The sequence below is a fragment of the Hemicordylus capensis genome, chromosome 1, assembly GCF_027244095.1.
Source record: "Hemicordylus capensis ecotype Gifberg chromosome 1, rHemCap1.1.pri, whole genome shotgun sequence".
Taxonomy (NCBI): Eukaryota; Metazoa; Chordata; class Lepidosauria; order Squamata; family Cordylidae; genus Hemicordylus; species Hemicordylus capensis.
The window spans coordinates 386,304,049-386,320,426 of NC_069657.1; the positions used below are offsets into that span (position 1 = coordinate 386,304,049).

Here is a 16,378-nt window from a genome sequence, read left to right on the forward strand (position 1 = left end):
GTGTCCAACTTGACATGAGTTCTTCCCCAGAATAAGAAAATATATAACTGATGAATTAAGGCACTTCTAGAAGGAAAGTCTGGAGATTGTATCATTTGAAATTCAGCTTGGAAACATAAAGTGACATCCACAAACTAATCACAAGTGAAGAACAGACTTGTACTCATACTTTAACACCACTTTTCCAAGTAAGGGCAGTAGCAGATTGCTGACAACAAGCAAAATGCTCATTATCAGCCAGGCACTGAGGATTGCAGGTTTACCCCTCCTTTTTAAAACAAAAGAATGTTAGAATGCTTGGAACTGCAAACAACATCATATAACTAAAGATTCAAACACCAGCCATTTCTGTCTAACAGTAGCCCTGAAGATTAGTTACGTTCGATTAGTTTGATTTTGTCAAACAGTTAGCATTTATATTAAAAAGTGATGTTCAAAATCTTGATCTCACTTATTATGCTGAAGCTGGCTAGGTGCAGAGATACTACTTTGGAAGCTTGCATCCAAATGAATTTACTTGTTCATTAATCACCAAAAGTATAAAAAATTTACAATATAGAATGTAAGATACATTCATGGGTATGTAAAGGTAACTGCAACTTTTGAGTGACAATAGACAGTAGATTGTGTATTTGGAATATACCTTTATTACAGTCCAATCAGTTGAGCATAGATAGACACTTATTCCATTATCAGATTTTATAAACTTTATTACTAATTCTATATACTGATTCCAGTTAATAATATTGTTTTATTTTCAATTTTTTACATTAACTTTTTCTAGTTTAAAATTTTTTATTGGTTAGCTGTATAAGCAGAAAAAGTACATTTCTAAAAGCATGCGAAAACAGAGTAACGGAGGGCCAAAGAGCTGTTATGAGTTGGGCCCAATCTTTTCTTTTTTGACAGATACTTTTATTTGATCTCAAAGTTTTGTTAATGTTCAGATTGTTTAAACAGTCAAAATGATGAAACTTCACAAGGTGATGTCTTATAAAATTCAGAATTAGCTTGGCAACTCAGCATTGTACAACATGAGAATTAAAAGAAAAACGGAAAAACCAAATATCTAAGGGTGACATTTTTAGAAACAAAATATAATTTCTAGTACTCTACCACTGTAAGTTTCAACAGCAGGATCTGGGTCTGGGAGAAGATGGTATGTCTCTGTGTACAAAATATTTGTTTATCATATTAATGAAGAAATACAAATTTAAAGCATATGCTTAAAATTTAATCTTTTTAATTGGAGGATTTAAGTACAATAATCATCCCTGCTATTTTTTTTAAAATTCAGTTCAATTTGGAAATCCAAATATCAAGGCGCATCAAAATCAGGTGATGGCACAGGCTAGTTAAATATTTATTTAACTAGCCTGTTTATATTTATTTAACTAGCCTAAATATTAAGATTTCACACACCCCTTAAGGTTTTCAGCATTTAACTCTGGGTCAAAATGTGGTGGTTCGTACCCCATTTGAGAAGGGAAAAAACCCATAAAATTTGTGTTCAGCATTCTGAAACTCTATGTTGCAGGATCAACCTTAATGAGGTGAAGTACCTTGTGGTGTTTTGTCCACCACCCCTTCATAATATTGTTTAAAATGGCAGTTTTTACTAATACAGATGTTGAGGTATAGGAACATTGGAAGCTGCCATACACTGAGTCAGACCATAGGTCCATCTAGCTCAGTAGTGTCTTCCCAGATTGGCAGTGGCTTCTCCAAGGTTGCAGGCAGGAATCTTTCTCAGCCCTATGAAATGGTATGGTATGGACAGACCTACTGCATTGAATGTTAACTGAAAATATTATGCACTTATTTATTTTATTATTTATTTTTATTTATCAAATTTGTATACTGCCCCAAACTTTCATCTCTGGGCGGTTAACAGTAGCATAAAACAAGTTAAAAAAATATACAAAAACTTAAAACAATTTAAAAATTTAAAAATAAACCAGAGATTAAAACCTAAAAATTTTAGGAAGCTGAAAAAGCTTGGGTTAAAAGATGGGTTATGGCACTAGGAGTCAAAAAGGCCGCACAAAATGCTGTCACAATACTGGAATAACTCTCTATGTCCATAGATGCTTCGACCAGAAGCATGTTATTTTCATGTTTTGTGGGAAAATAGAGGCTGAACACACAAGGTCTTCTCTGGATTCATAAAATACCAAGTACTCTATGTTCTCAAGCAAACGATTTGGGGGGTAAATACTATCTCAAGAATTAACCAACCCCTTTACAAACTTGAATTGTAGGAGCATATTTTTCCTAATTGGAACCTTCCTTGTGAACTATCACAAGATGGTATGATCCACCCTGATTTTGACCAAAGGTTTACAATGTTCCAAAACTTCATTTTATTAGTGTTTGGTTTACAAGATTTTTTTTTTAAATTACTTTTGTTACCACTACTAAAAAAATAAGAATATTATTTTATTCCGGCTACTACTTAAGTGACATTTGAGAGCATATTTTATGAAAAGCACACATGGCTACAGCAACACCATGGGGAAGAAAAGAAGTGAATGATTAATTATGTAATATTTGTGATGTAGCATACATATTTCAGTCCCTGAAATGCTATGCTTAAAGCATTCACTGAGACACTTTGAGCATTTCTCCATTTCCCCCCTTAAAATCCTCCAGTAGAATGATATCCTATTAGTACTTCAGTAAACACATTTACTGAATTTAGAACAAAATGAATTTACCTAATTTAGAACAAAATGAATGTTGCATCGCCAAAACTTGGGGATACTTTCCTCTTGCATTTTCTTAAAGTTCTGAATTAGTTCACAAATAAAGAGTTGCAATGACTGACATGTGAGCTAATGTTGCATTTACTGAATAACATTCTGTATGTGCGGTGAGGGAGGGGCAATTTTTGCCAATCTCCCTTTTCCTCTTTGCCTTCTGAAAAATGTGTCCCTAAGGGCTATAGGGCACTCAGTAACATAGCTTTGGGAGGCACAGAAGAAAGGGAAGATTGGTGAAAATTGCTGCTCCTTTGTTGCGCATGTGAAACATTCAGTGCATGCAGCATTAGCCTGGATGTCAGCCAATATTTCTATCCTCTGATAACAGACACATATCTGTTCAAACATTACTTATGGGCGGAGGGGGGAATCACAAGCATGTTGTAAGAGTGTGCAGCTGCTGTGCATTCCTCCTCTGCCCTATCACCATTGAGAAAGTGACAACTGATCTACAGATCTGATCTATATTGCAGTTCTACATCTGTGATTCTACTCCATCCTTCAGATCTGTCCTTAGAAACTGTGGGTCAAGGGAGGCATTGCAGAGAAGCCTGTCTCTTGCTTGGCCACCAAATGAAACTCAGAAGGAAGCGGCACACACAGGTGGGCCACTGCAGGCACAGGCAGATTCATGTGGGAGCAGATGGTCCTTAAGGTATATAGTGACTTGGGTAGGTCAATCCATTCAAAAAGTTAATGGCTGAGAAGGGACTTAAGCACAGGCCACTCCTAGCCAAGTTCAATAAGCACTAGTCACATGTAATTTCAGAAACAACTCCAAAGTCCACAGTATTTCTAGTTTTCCTTCAAGTGCTTAGTGTTATGACTGAACAGAAATGCTCTCCTAAGTATATGTTCTTAAAAAGGTGAATATGAATCAGGCATTTATCAATAAACGATTCATCCAAAATGTTCTCATTCTATGAGAATTAGCAACATTAAACATACAAGTTGAAAACATTCCAAGTATGCTCTGCTATAAGTTGTCTTATCAACTGAAAATGGAAAGAACAGAAACAAAATGCACTGAACATTGAAATACAAGGTTAAAATTTCTCTTACCTGATGGGGAATTATGGGCGGAAGACAGAGCTTTGGATTTGGTGTCCGACAGCCGAGAAATGCTATTTGCTCTAATCCTAGGAGAAACTTTAGTGCTATCTGCTGGTGGTGTTAGCCTAATGCCACTTCTGATTATGGCTTCTGGCATACGAGATGATGTAGTGCTTCTGGTCATTGTTGCTTCAGAATCACTACGTGCTGATAAGGAGCCAAGTCTATTTCTGCGTGGCTGGGCAAGCAGATCAATTCTTGAGATATTTCTCCTTCCTGATGGCGGTTTGGATGTAGAACTTGTAGTAGACACTTCTGAAGCCACTGATGCTTTATCTGCATCTGCAAGCTCACTGTCTGAGACTTCACCAAGCCGTGCTCTACGTAAGAGAGAAGTCCTTGTGGGGCGAGGCCTTGGAAGTGTGATTGACTTACTAGATTGTCCAGTAGATGCTGGAGAAGCCTTTGACTTAGCTGATTTGATGCCTTCTGTTTTGGAATGCAAATGTTCATCTGCTGAGGTAAAAGGAGTCCTTCCATGTGATTTGCCAGAGCATGTTTCCTGGTCAGATGACAAGATATCAGAAATGGCAGAATGAGGTACACTAGAAGTTTGGTCATCATCTGTTAAATCTACTGAAGGTTGCCTTATTCTTCCACTGCTCTGCACAATCTTGCGTGCATCACTTCTCGAAGCAGCATCTGAAGAACGGCTTTTTGTTTTCTTTTCAATTTTGTCTCTAGCACTTGAAGATGACTTTAAAATATCCTTAGAAGGAGAACCAGTGGAACACCTATCTTTGTACAGGGTGGTAAAGCTTTTTCGTTTTTGAGTTGGTTTTCTTTCACTGTCCCCAGTAACTAGACTAATTGTACTAGCTGTATCCACATCAGATTCAGGTGAAATGGAATTGTCTCTATTATAGCTGGGAGTGTCAACTCCTTCATCTGTTTTGTTTTCTTCACGGAGCTTAGCTTCAAGGAAAGCCATTACGGCTTCTGTGTCTTTTAAAATAAGAGTTGTATCTAGACTGGAATCGGTTTCCACTGAATCACTTTTCTCACATATTTTATTGGTGGATGCTAAAGAGAGTGATGGTGGAGTCGTTCCAGCCTGTTTATTAATATGAGGAATAAGCTCTATAGGTATATTTGTGCTTGGTTTATCAATAGTAAAACTGCCTTGTCTTACTAATGGTTTTGATGTTTCTTTTTTATCCCCACTAAATCCTTTTGGACATTTTGTTGTCTCCTCTGCTTTCTTTCTTTTCCCTTCACTGTGTGCCACTTTAATTTCTGCTTTGCCTGCACCACGTCCCGATGCCCTTTCTTTATTATCCATTTTATGAGAAACTGAAGGCTCTTCTCTCCCTCTTTCAACCTGGCCTGCAGATTTTGCAGAAGATAATTTAGTGGGAATCCAATGTGTGTGTTCATTTTGTTCCTGATGCTGCATTTTAGCTAAAGCTTGCTTTACCACCGATGTTTCCCTGACATTTTCACTTTTCTCTTTGCTGGAAGGGGAGTGAAAAAGTGTCTTGTCTGCTTTAGGAGAAAGGCCATTCACTGCCTTGCTTGATTTAATCTGGCTTCTATCAGTATCTTGTCCTATTTCTTTTTGGGTGTGAGTTGGAGTTTCTTTCTCCTGAAGTTCAGTGTCTTGTTTTTCACCTATCTCTGATCTCTGATGGGTTGTTGCTTTTGTTCTTTGTCCTTCTGTGACATTTTCATCTTTTGGCAATTGTGGAAGTGTTCTTCTCTTCCTATCTCCTTGGCTGGTCAAAGAGGCAGCTGAGCCAGTACTTCTAACTGATATGCCAGATTCACTAATGTCAGTATCTGAAATCAAATATATAGCAAAAAAGAAAGAAAGAAACTGTCTTAAGCAAGAGTTTGATAGTTCTACAAAATGGCAAAGATTATTTCAGCAGCACATTAAACTCACAAAAAGTCCAGGTTTACTTGTTTTCTTTCATCACATAGATCTTTTAGTTCTTTTTTTCTGCACCTAATCAATTTACAAAATATATTACAACTAGCTTGGCCGGGCACACAGCATCTGCGCCTCAGGCTGGAACCGCGGCTGCCTCCCCTGCCAGCCAGCTTTCTGGACGGATGGCTTCTCCCCCTGCCCCCTCCTCCACCCCAGCCCGTGCTTTCTGGCTGGTGGGCAAGCTGGCCCACCACCTCCTCCTGCCCACCCACCAACTCCCAGTCCACTGCTGCCTCTTGCTCCCAGCAGCCACCATCCCTATTTTCTCCCCCGTCCCCATCGCTAGTCCAGCAGCTGCTTGTGAACTCTCGCGAGAGCTGCCACACATGGGATTAGCGACAGGTATGTTTAAGATAATTATATATATTGATGATTGAAGCATCTATTTATAGTTATCTGATATTTTCACTTACACAACAGCAACAACGTAACTTAAAAAGTAGTTCTGATTAAATTTAAAATCTCAGCAAAAAGAGGTGCTAATGCTTGTTTCTCAACTTTAGTTCAGAAATAGCTACTGGCTACTCATCAGTACCATTTTCTAGAGGACCAGGTGCAGATGACTCCTTTCGCAGTTCACTTTCTTCATGCTTTGTATGATTAGCAGCCAGGCTAGCCCACTGTGACACCCAGCGTTTGCTTCCAGACGTACCAGTGTTCTCCTGATAGGAGATATGAAAACAACACAGATTACTTTGTTAGTTAACCATATTTGAGGGATACTTAGACACGAAGAGAGAAAAAAGAGAGAGCACAGTGAAGAAAATAAAGCAAAAAAGAAGAAAGAAAAATCAAATCTAATCATGATAAGCTATGGAATTGTTTTCCCATTGTTACCTAGTATTGATGAAACAATCTAAACATATGACTACAGTTAAACGTAAATTTAATCAGGCACTTTAAAGTTTCCACAGACTTCAGAGCTCCAACAAAAAAGTGAAATTGCGGAGTATTTTTGTAATTGTATAGGTTGCTGTATATTTGCATAAGATGCAAAGTATACAAGATTCACAACCTGCTCCAAAACATGCTTACTTGCAAGCAAGTTTTGGTACAGCCAAACCAGCAAAAGATATGATAGGAGGCTGGCGGGTGAGAAGGCCCTCTAAAGCAGCACCCAAAGTTGAATTTGCAGTAGTGCCAAAGAAAGCAGGGGGAAAAGTAATTAATTCCAGGTAAGTTCCAGATTCATTCTTCTACCCACACAGTAGCTAATCAGCACATTAGATATGGCTAAAGAAAAAATGTAGATGAATGGTTCCGCATACAATTGTGGGGAAGGAAAGACTCAGAATTAAAGCAATTCTAAAACAGTGTCAACAACAATAATAATCTAAGCATGTGAAGAGCAATCTCATTGTCTTTAGCCCATGGCGAACCAGCACCATACATTTCACAAAGAATTTAAGACAGGTGACCTGGCCTCAGTTATTATGGGACAAAGTGTCTACTGCAGCCTCAATCCAAGCTGATAAGGAATATGATGGGTGTGGAGGAGGCATGCCACCTAACTGTATTCAAGGAAAAGTTTTCTACCCGAGTCAAATAATGTTGGTAAACCCCCTGGTTTCCTCCAGAAATACTAATAAGCCATACAAAATACAGTTCCCATGGTTCTCAAAATCCCTAGATGTTTCAATAAACAAGTATGACAGCATTCTGGGCCTAAGGCCTGCTACTATATATGCTAGAATCCCACCTCCATTTCCCCCTTCACTTCTGTTAGCATAATGGGAAGGAGAGCACTGAGGGAAACCTCTAGAACAGGTTACACAGAGATCAGGCCAAATCAAATCCAAGGTGGAATTTCTGGGGTAACAGACCCCCATTTCCTGAGTTTGTTGCATTTAGTCCTAAGTAATTTGAATTGCAAATGTGCTTAAAACTGAGATGATATGATTAGTCTGTCAAGGCTCAAGTGAGGTGTGTCCATCAAAGTTATATTGAAGTAAGTCTTTTCCACAAGTCAAATAGTGCAATTGACCCTGTGAAATGAAATGAAAATTGACCCTTTCTTTGGTCACAGAAGTATCTACACTTAGATTCATCCTCTAGTAAAAACTTGACATTTTCCTTTGTTATTCTAATTACAGAAACACTGTATTTCAAGAACAAGTGATCCGTACATGCTAAAGAAATTTAAATTTAAGTTTGTTCTCAGGCCTTCTCCAGCAAACAATGTGAGCTTGATACACAAGATCATATTTAACCTTATTCTGATTTGGTGGAATCGATATAGGCAGATTCAAGTGATACCAAGTTTTAAATGTCTGGATAGTTTGGTTTTGTTAGTAAGTTAGCTAGGAATACTCATATCTCATACACTGTAGATAGCTGTAAAGCCAGCATTAATTCACCTTAGAAAAAAGAACTACAATTATCCCTCGCCAACCGCTAGGTTTCCATTCTGGCAAGACCTCGCCACTGGCAAATTCGCAGTTGGTGAGGCATTAAAGTCTATGGGAAATGGGTGAGGGGAACCATGACTGCAAAAAGACCTAAAAATAAAAGGAAAAAAATACAAAAACATTCTAAAATAATCACAAAAAATCCTGTAATATAGTCATGAGTCACCAAGAAGAATGAGCAGATTGAACCTCTGGAAATTTTTTGAAACCCCCAGAAATAACTCAAAGGCATTTTAAATTGGCAAGAGATAGCAAGAGTCACCACGAGGAATGAGCAGATCAAACCTCTGAACCCCCCCAAATCACTGAACCGCCCTCAAATCACTTAAAAAAAACTCCTTGCCAACTGCAGATACTTGAGTCGCAGTTGGCAAGATCTGTCATAATTTCCTATTTGCATATACTCAAAACTGCAGTTGATAAAACTGTGGATGGCAAGGGATGACTGTACTGATTGTAACTCTTAGTTTATGGGGAGTTATAGGAACAACTCTGATATTGCTATACTGAGTCCTTATATGGCCAGTACTAGATAGTGGCTGTCAAGCTTGTGCTCCCGTCCTGCTTCTAACACCACAATCGTGTGCACGTTGGCTCAGAAGCAAGGCCCGATGTGGGCTCAATGGGACTTACTCCTAGGAAAGTGTGCTTAGAATTGCATCCCAAGTCACTTTTGTGAAAAGCAGTATACTATCAAGTTATACAACCAGTTGGGATATGATAGTTTGTAAATCACCTTACAGCAGTATTGCACAATGCTCTATAGGTAGACAATAATTGTGACCACACAAAGATGTGTCTGCACCAGTGCAAGAAGCGAAAAGGAGACAAAGTGCAGGTATAGTTAGGCTGCAGCAGGGTTTAAGACAAATCTTATGCTCACTCATGGCTTGTTCCTGCTCCCCACAGTGGTGTAGATCAACACTCTCCCCACACCACACACACACCCGAGATCAACACCACCACCCTAGGGTCAGTCTCAGGTAACTGTCTCCCCACTATCTTGCCACCCCCACAGATACAACAGAGGACAGGATTCCAATTAACTCTGTAGCCAAAGCAAGCATAGTGCAAGGCAGGGGGCCACCTCGGCAAAACATTGTCTGTGAGAGAGCCATTTCCCACCACACTGACTAGGGATGTGCAAGCCGGACATTTGCCTGGTTCAGCTCAAATCCAGACTGGATTCGAGCCATCCCGGGGGGGCTCGGGTTTGATCCAGCCTGGCTGGTTCTGGTCCAGCTCACGGGCCAGCTCAGGGGGTATACTTGTAAGGGGGAATCCGGCTAGAATTCCCCTTTACAAGTACAGGGGATTTCCTACCCTAAAATGGTTTCTCTTTCACTTTGTGGGGGTGGGGGTGGTTGGGTGAAATGCTTAATGTTTACCTTAAAAATGAAGCCCCAACAGCGGGGGGGGGGGGCGCCTTGGGAGGCAGTGGTGGAGGCTTTCTCATTTAACTGCCTGCTGGCAGGCAAAATACTTAAGTTTAATCTTTAAAATGAAACCCTGATGGTGCAGAGGCCTCTCCAACCAGGCCGCAGCCAGCCCAGACTATCATTTGGAAGGGTGGGAGAGTGGTTGGAAGAGCTGCCACTGGCAGGGCTTTATTTTAAAGATAAAAGTTAAGCATTTCACCCGCCGGCAAAGTGGTTGGAGGGAGCCCCCACTGCTGCCTCCCACTGCCACCCACAAGGCTTCATTTTGAAGATAAACATTAAGCGCTACACAAACACACACACAGACACACACACTGCTTTAAAGTGAAAGAAAAGCCTTTTTAGGCTAGGAAATCCCCTGTACTTGTAAAGGGGAATCCTAGCTGGTTTCCCATTTATAGTATGTCCACCCGAGTTGGCCCACAAGCCAGATCCACCAACCAGGGGGTGATCCGATTTGAGCTGGCACTTCCCCCATGGGGATCAGTCCAGTTCGTCCTAGGACCACCCGAATCAAGCCGGCTTGCACATCCCTAACACTGACCTCCATGCAGTGTTCTATTTTTCCTGGAGCTGAGTGGACCCCCTGACAGAGCCCTGTCAAGCCCCAGTGCCATTTTGGAAGGTACATATAGAGTGCTTGGAAGTAAAGTCCTTCCTAGAACTTGATGAGTGCCATCCAGGATTGTGCTAGGGCTTGGCACGGTTCAGTTTCCCTTAAAGGAGCCTCACCAGTTCTAGCAAATCCCAGCACTGTGCAGGGGGAATGGGGACTTGATAGGAAGACTGTGCAAAGTATTTGGATTCAGCTAAAAATTATCACAGGTCTAACAAACAATTAGTCAGGGAACTGCCACTGGCTCCTGGGCCTTGCAAGGAAAAACACTGCTGTAAGAATATAGAAGATTCAAAAAAGGAAACTCAGATCTAATATATTTCAAGGTGGTGGGGTTACATGACTTATATCTATGCAATTTAGAGCACTCAGTGGAAAACTGGTGAAAGGGATCTTTGCACCCACACACACACACACAGATAGAAAGGTTGTCTTGCTTACAATAATCTGAAAACATACAGTTATGCCATCTCAGAACTTCAGATATAAAACAACAACAGAAACTCCAAATCCACTGCTGCAAATGAGGGTGTAATATCACGGTACCTCACACAGATAAGCCAGACAGAAGACTACCATACTTCAAAGAGGGACTCCTAAACAAACTCCATCCTCTAACCTGAGCACTCAAAGTATACAGACCACACAAACAATCCTGGCCACAGAGTTTTGTCATCCCCCCTGCAATACAGGAATACATGTACCAGCTAGAAAATCCTTATTTCACCTTCTCTATTTTACAGTGTCTCTGATGCAGCAAGTATGGAGTATATAAGAGCAGAACAGTTCCCATCATAATCCAGTGAAGGTAATGGGGAACACTTTTGGGGGGGGGAAACTTTATGCACCCCATTCCACTTATTGATACTGCTTGTCCATCAATCATGATGTAGTCTTCCTTGCAAGATCAGAGCCAGGACACATGGAGCAGATCAATCAGTTGAGACATTTTAGGGCACTTATAGTTTACCATCTACATAAGACCACTGAACATTGTCCTAATTCCATCTGGTCTGTGTGTGAAGCCAACTTAAGGGAGTGGTACATCTTGTGTTGCCTGGCAACATGCTATCTGAAGGGAGCCATTCTCCTAAGCTTGTTACAGGTCCCCGAGAGCAGCTATAGTTGTGCCAAGGTCTAGGGAGAGACTTTAATATCACGACCCCTCCAGCATCCATCTTAGTTGCTCTACCAATATAACTTTTGCACTGCACACTTTATTGTAAGCAGCCTTGAAGTTCCTTTAGATCAAAATGCAAAATATAAATATTCTTAATTAGTCATCTTCCCTAACAGGTGACTTCTGCCCTAACAAGTGAATTCTGAAATGTAAACCTATAAACCACTGGGACAGCAGGGAGCACATCCCAGTGTATGTAGCACACTTTTTCAATCACTCGTCACCAAGCATTCAGTTGCATGTACTGCCTATTCTAGTTGCTACCCGTTTTTTATCATACTTCCACAGACAACTAGGCAGTCATTCATCCACATCAACTCACAGCTTTCCAGGGCAAGTACCTCATGCTCCCTGATGAGCAGAACACTCAGCAGCATGCAGATCCTGTCTCAAGTTCTCAGCAGATTAAAGATAAGATGAGAAATAGCAGAAGACTTTTGAACTGCTTGGAAAAGATTCTTGATATTTTATACTCTTCCAAGCAACGTACTAATGAAATAGTCTCTCTGAGTTCTGTGTGTGTGCTCGGGGACTCAGAAGAGGGGAGAGGTTGTTGATGAACCCCACAAATAAAAGTTGACTAGTATGTCAAGCTGGCATTTGTGAACTAATCATCCAGTACTCAGAAGTTCAAGGATGATCCCCCACCATCACTACATGGATATCATAAGAGAGGCCAATACCTGGGAGCAAATGGAAATCAGTGTTACTCTGCGGATTTAGCATATTTAATTCAATCAGGCCTCCTGTGTTTTCTAGAAAGGCAATAGTTAAAATATTATAAAGGGGGCTACAGGTATATCTTTCTCAGATACAGGAGACTTGTAGGGACAAAAAGCTTGGCTACCTCGTTCCTTCAAAGAACTCATGACATCACAGAGTCAAATCTTCAGTAAAATATTTGACTGTTTCTATCTGTGCCCTTGGTTCTTCTCCCTTACCACACTTACTTTCCTCAGCTATCTTCAGGATGGGATACACAACTGGGGACTGTGAAGTTCTTCACAATACAACACCAGGGTTGGGAATTTAAGATGTCCTTGCAAATGGACTACCAGCAAGGATGAGGACAAGCAAAGTTGTCCTGACCTTCATGACTACTGTTGGCAACAGTTGTCACAACCTTCATGAGTACTGTTGGATCAGCCTATCAGTTCAACTAACATGAAATGGAGGAGATTGATTGGTCAAAAAGGCCAAGGGGGTGGGGGTAGATCCAGCAGGCACTGGCCATCAGCTAAATGAACATGGAGGAGGTGTGGCAGGATCAGTTGAGGATAACTTTAAAAAAAAAAGACATCTTGGGTCATGAGTAGGTCTAGATAGTTCTCTGAATGAGGCGATTGGTCCTTGCACCACTCCCTCTGATTTCAGAATGTGTGTTTGTGTGTGCGCATCTGTTTGTCTCCTTTCCATGAAAGACCATGGTTAGGCATTGAATTGGGGCCTCTTGTACACCAAGCCTGTGCTGTTTCAGCCCCACACCATTTATTTCTGGTCTATATGGCTATGATCCATGGGTGTTACGTGTGGGGGGAGGCAGCATCTCGAAAGCTTAGCCACTGGAGTCTACAAGCAATTATGACTCTAGTTAGGCTGTTGCTCTGTGAAATGGAGATTTAAATTCCAGCCCTGCTGCCTCAATATAGTCTGAGGTGCTTTTTGACGTATTCTTGCAAGTACTGGTGTTTTTGTTACCTGTAACTAAAAGCTGAGAAAGTCTCAGACTGAAGCAGCCTGTAGTATTTTGAAAAAAAGTTTTTTTCTCTTTTTGTTCTTTGTATTTTACCTGCTTCTGAGTAGATTTTTAACTAAGGAAAAGGGGCTTTACTCTGGTGCAAACACATCTCAAGTTTGATTGCACAGCAACTCACTCTACCAAGCGTGCCCATCATGGGTAGGCTGCATGTGGAAGGGTTTTTGGACTTTTCCCTTAGAAAAGGGAAGGAGGGTCTCCATGGACATTCACCCAAATCCAGGGGTGGGGCCAAACTCTGTAATTATTAGTGTGTGGTGGCAGCGAATCAGCTACTGAGAAAGCAGTTTAAGTTTTAAGAAGGAACAGCCTTTATTGAGCAAACATGGAGGAAATGATTCAGCATTTTCCTCCCCCCACCCACATGGGCTTCCTTTGAGACAAAGGTTGGGCTTAAATCCACTATACACACACACACACAAACACACACACACACCCTTTCAACAAAAATGTCCAAAGTGGTTTATATAGAAATAATAAATACATAAGATGGTTCCCTATCCCCAAAGGGCTCACAGTCTACAAAGCAACATAAAGCAGACACCAACAACAGCCACTGGAGGGGTGCTGTGCTGGGGCGGGATAGGACCAGTTGCTCTCTCCCTGCTAAACAAAGAGAATGACCACTTTCAAAGTTGCCGATTTGCTCAGTTAGCAGGGTTATCTGAATTTTGGCAATTTTGGCATCCTGGGTGAGTAACTGAAGTGGCTTTGGGTAGAGTATTGTTGAGACATTGCTTTGTTCCAGGACCTTTACAGAATCAAAAAAGGACAGGACTAGGCTTTGCAGTGTATGCTTTATAAACAAGACCACAGATGATATGATGTGCAAATAACATTAAGAATAGCATGGAAAGATTATTGTAATAAAGCTTCATTAACTCAATAGCACAGATCCCCCCGCTCTCCTGTAGTAGGATTAGGATGGGTGTTATGAGTTTCTTAAATCACAGGGCTTAAAGCAGAGATAGTTTGATTGATCTTGGAGTTGTGATTAGTGTCTTGTCCAGTAGGTGGCTGTCATAGAGCCTACTTAGTCTGCTGTAGTAGTAAATTACAGAAGTAGTCTGAAGACTGTAAAATATGTTACACAAAATAAGAGCAAGTGAGGGGAAAGACTATAAGACTATTTACTTGAAATAGCTCTGTATTCTTTCACATATTGATTACATATTTTACCCAAAGAATGAAGAACCCCTTTATTTAATGATGCATTTGCACAGATGTTGGTTGTGCTGTCAAGTTGGTGTCGACCCTGGCAACCACAGAACCCTGTGGTTGTCTTGGTAGAATACAGGAGTGGCTTACCATTGCCTTCTCCCACACAGTATGAGTTGATGCCTTACAGTACCTTCCTATATAACTGCTGCCTGATATAGGAGTTTCTCATATTCTGGGAATCACACAAGCGGGGATTCGAACCAACAGTCTCCTGCTCTCTAGGCAGGTTGTTTTCCTGCTGTACAAGTCCCTTAAAGCCAGTCAATCATAATATGGACTCAGATAAAAACCAAATACTATAAATATGGGTCAACTGGGTTAATTTCAAAATATTAAGCAACTGTTTGGGAAAAGATCATAACAAAACCTGCAGCAGTGACTGGGTTTTGGAGTCCAAGATCTACAGAGCTGCACAACTTCAGTCCTACAACTGTTTTGGGACTACAACTCCCATCATCCCCAGCCACAGTGGCCAACAAGGGAGATGGGAGTTGTAGTCAACAACAGCTGGAGGACCAAAGCTTTGCAGACCTACTCTACAGGATAAGGAAGGGTGCTTTATTTTTATATAATAAGTACTAATCTTTTAAGGAAATCTATTTAAAATCAGCATCTCTAAAACTCTGAGTTGCACTCCCCCTTCTCACGCTTTTTAGATCTTCTGTGCCCCGTTTCTCAAATTATGAAACTATAGTGGATATCTGCACTACCTTCCATAGTACAAACTATAGTACAAGATTCCAAGTTCTGTGAAACAGGACAAATCCATGTATAGATATGAATAGGAACAACAAATAAACATTGAATTAAACCATCTGTCCTACCCACCTACCTATAAATGTGTAACATGTTCAGGTGATGTTGTAGGCTCTTTCTAGTTCAGTTTGAAGTCACAACTGATGAAGACCCTCATTAAAGCCAACTTACTATTGCTGACCTATGATATGGATTATGAATTAATAGGCCCCTGGATTACATTAATACACATTGTTCCCATGACTGCATATTCCAGGCTCATAAAACCACAAATCACCTTTTTTGACTCTATTATTCTCAAAACAAGGAGAAGGTACAAGGGAAGGGCAGTATAATATCCATCAGTATCATGCAACTAAAACAAGTTTTTAAAAGACAAATTAAAAAAAAAAAACCCTTTCCCCCCCATTCTTCTTGAAATACTGGAGGGAAAGAAAGTTCGAATAGAAATCGAAAAGTCTGCGATTTCTCATTATTTCAAGGATAGACAGAGGAAGGTTAACTAGGAAGCACTGATAATTAGCCATTTTAACATACTTTGACAGTTTCCGGAAGGAAATAAAAGATCTTAAGTTTTCAAGAACCATTGTTCCACTTATAATTGCCTTCTGAAATTATTGTTGGAATCCAAGTAAGCCCTCCCAGATAACAAAGCTGGACTTAAGTTGGTAATGTTCGTATTAAAGGACAGATTGAAAGATAAATGAATGGATATGTTATGGAGTAACTTATTACAGATTCTACAAGACAGGAATATTATTTAAATATATCAGAGATAATTTTAAACATGTTCATATTTGATATTCATAACACGAGTATTTACAGTGACATTTTAAATAAAATAGTTTGTGTCTAGAAGCAGAATGAAGAATATTGTGGCTGTCTGAAAGAGCAAAATACTGAAAGATTAATTCAGGGGTGAGTAATATACTGCCCAAGAGCTATTTGTGGCTCTTGAATTACCTTTATAAAGGATTCCCAATAATCCTAGCTCTGATTTTATACAAGCTTCCAAGCCCATCCTGGTTTTAGGTACAACTTGAGAACATGATACCCAAACATTAAGGGATTAGAAAACACAGAATCAAGCAATGAGTCTTCAACTCATACTTCTGAGAAAAATGCCTGCCTCAATATAGCTAGGATTATTGGCTTCTCAAACCAAAAGCTCCTCCACCTTCATCAGCTACTTCA

At 40.3% G+C, this 16,378-nt stretch overlaps 1 protein-coding gene across 11 annotated transcripts in view; it reads right to left on the bottom strand.

The window, feature by feature from the left end:
* The window catches only part of CEP170 (centrosomal protein 170), a 141,304-nt gene that overhangs the window by 27,841 nt on the left and 97,085 nt on the right, over window positions 1–16,378 (bottom strand). For 8 of the 11 annotated variants that reach the window (XM_053301571.1, XM_053301634.1, XM_053301627.1 and 5 more), the window contains 3 exons: window positions 6,344–6,470; window positions 3,825–5,654; window positions 1,117–1,167 (listed from right to left, as the gene is read on the bottom strand). In XM_053301571.1, coding sequence (XP_053157546.1) covers window positions 1,117–1,167; window positions 3,825–5,654; window positions 6,344–6,470 — 2,008 coding nt within the window. The remainder of the gene's footprint in view (window positions 1–1,116; window positions 1,168–3,824; window positions 5,655–6,343; window positions 6,471–16,378) is intronic. The other 3 variants (XM_053301645.1, XM_053301602.1, XM_053301608.1) reach the window with 1 other exon arrangement.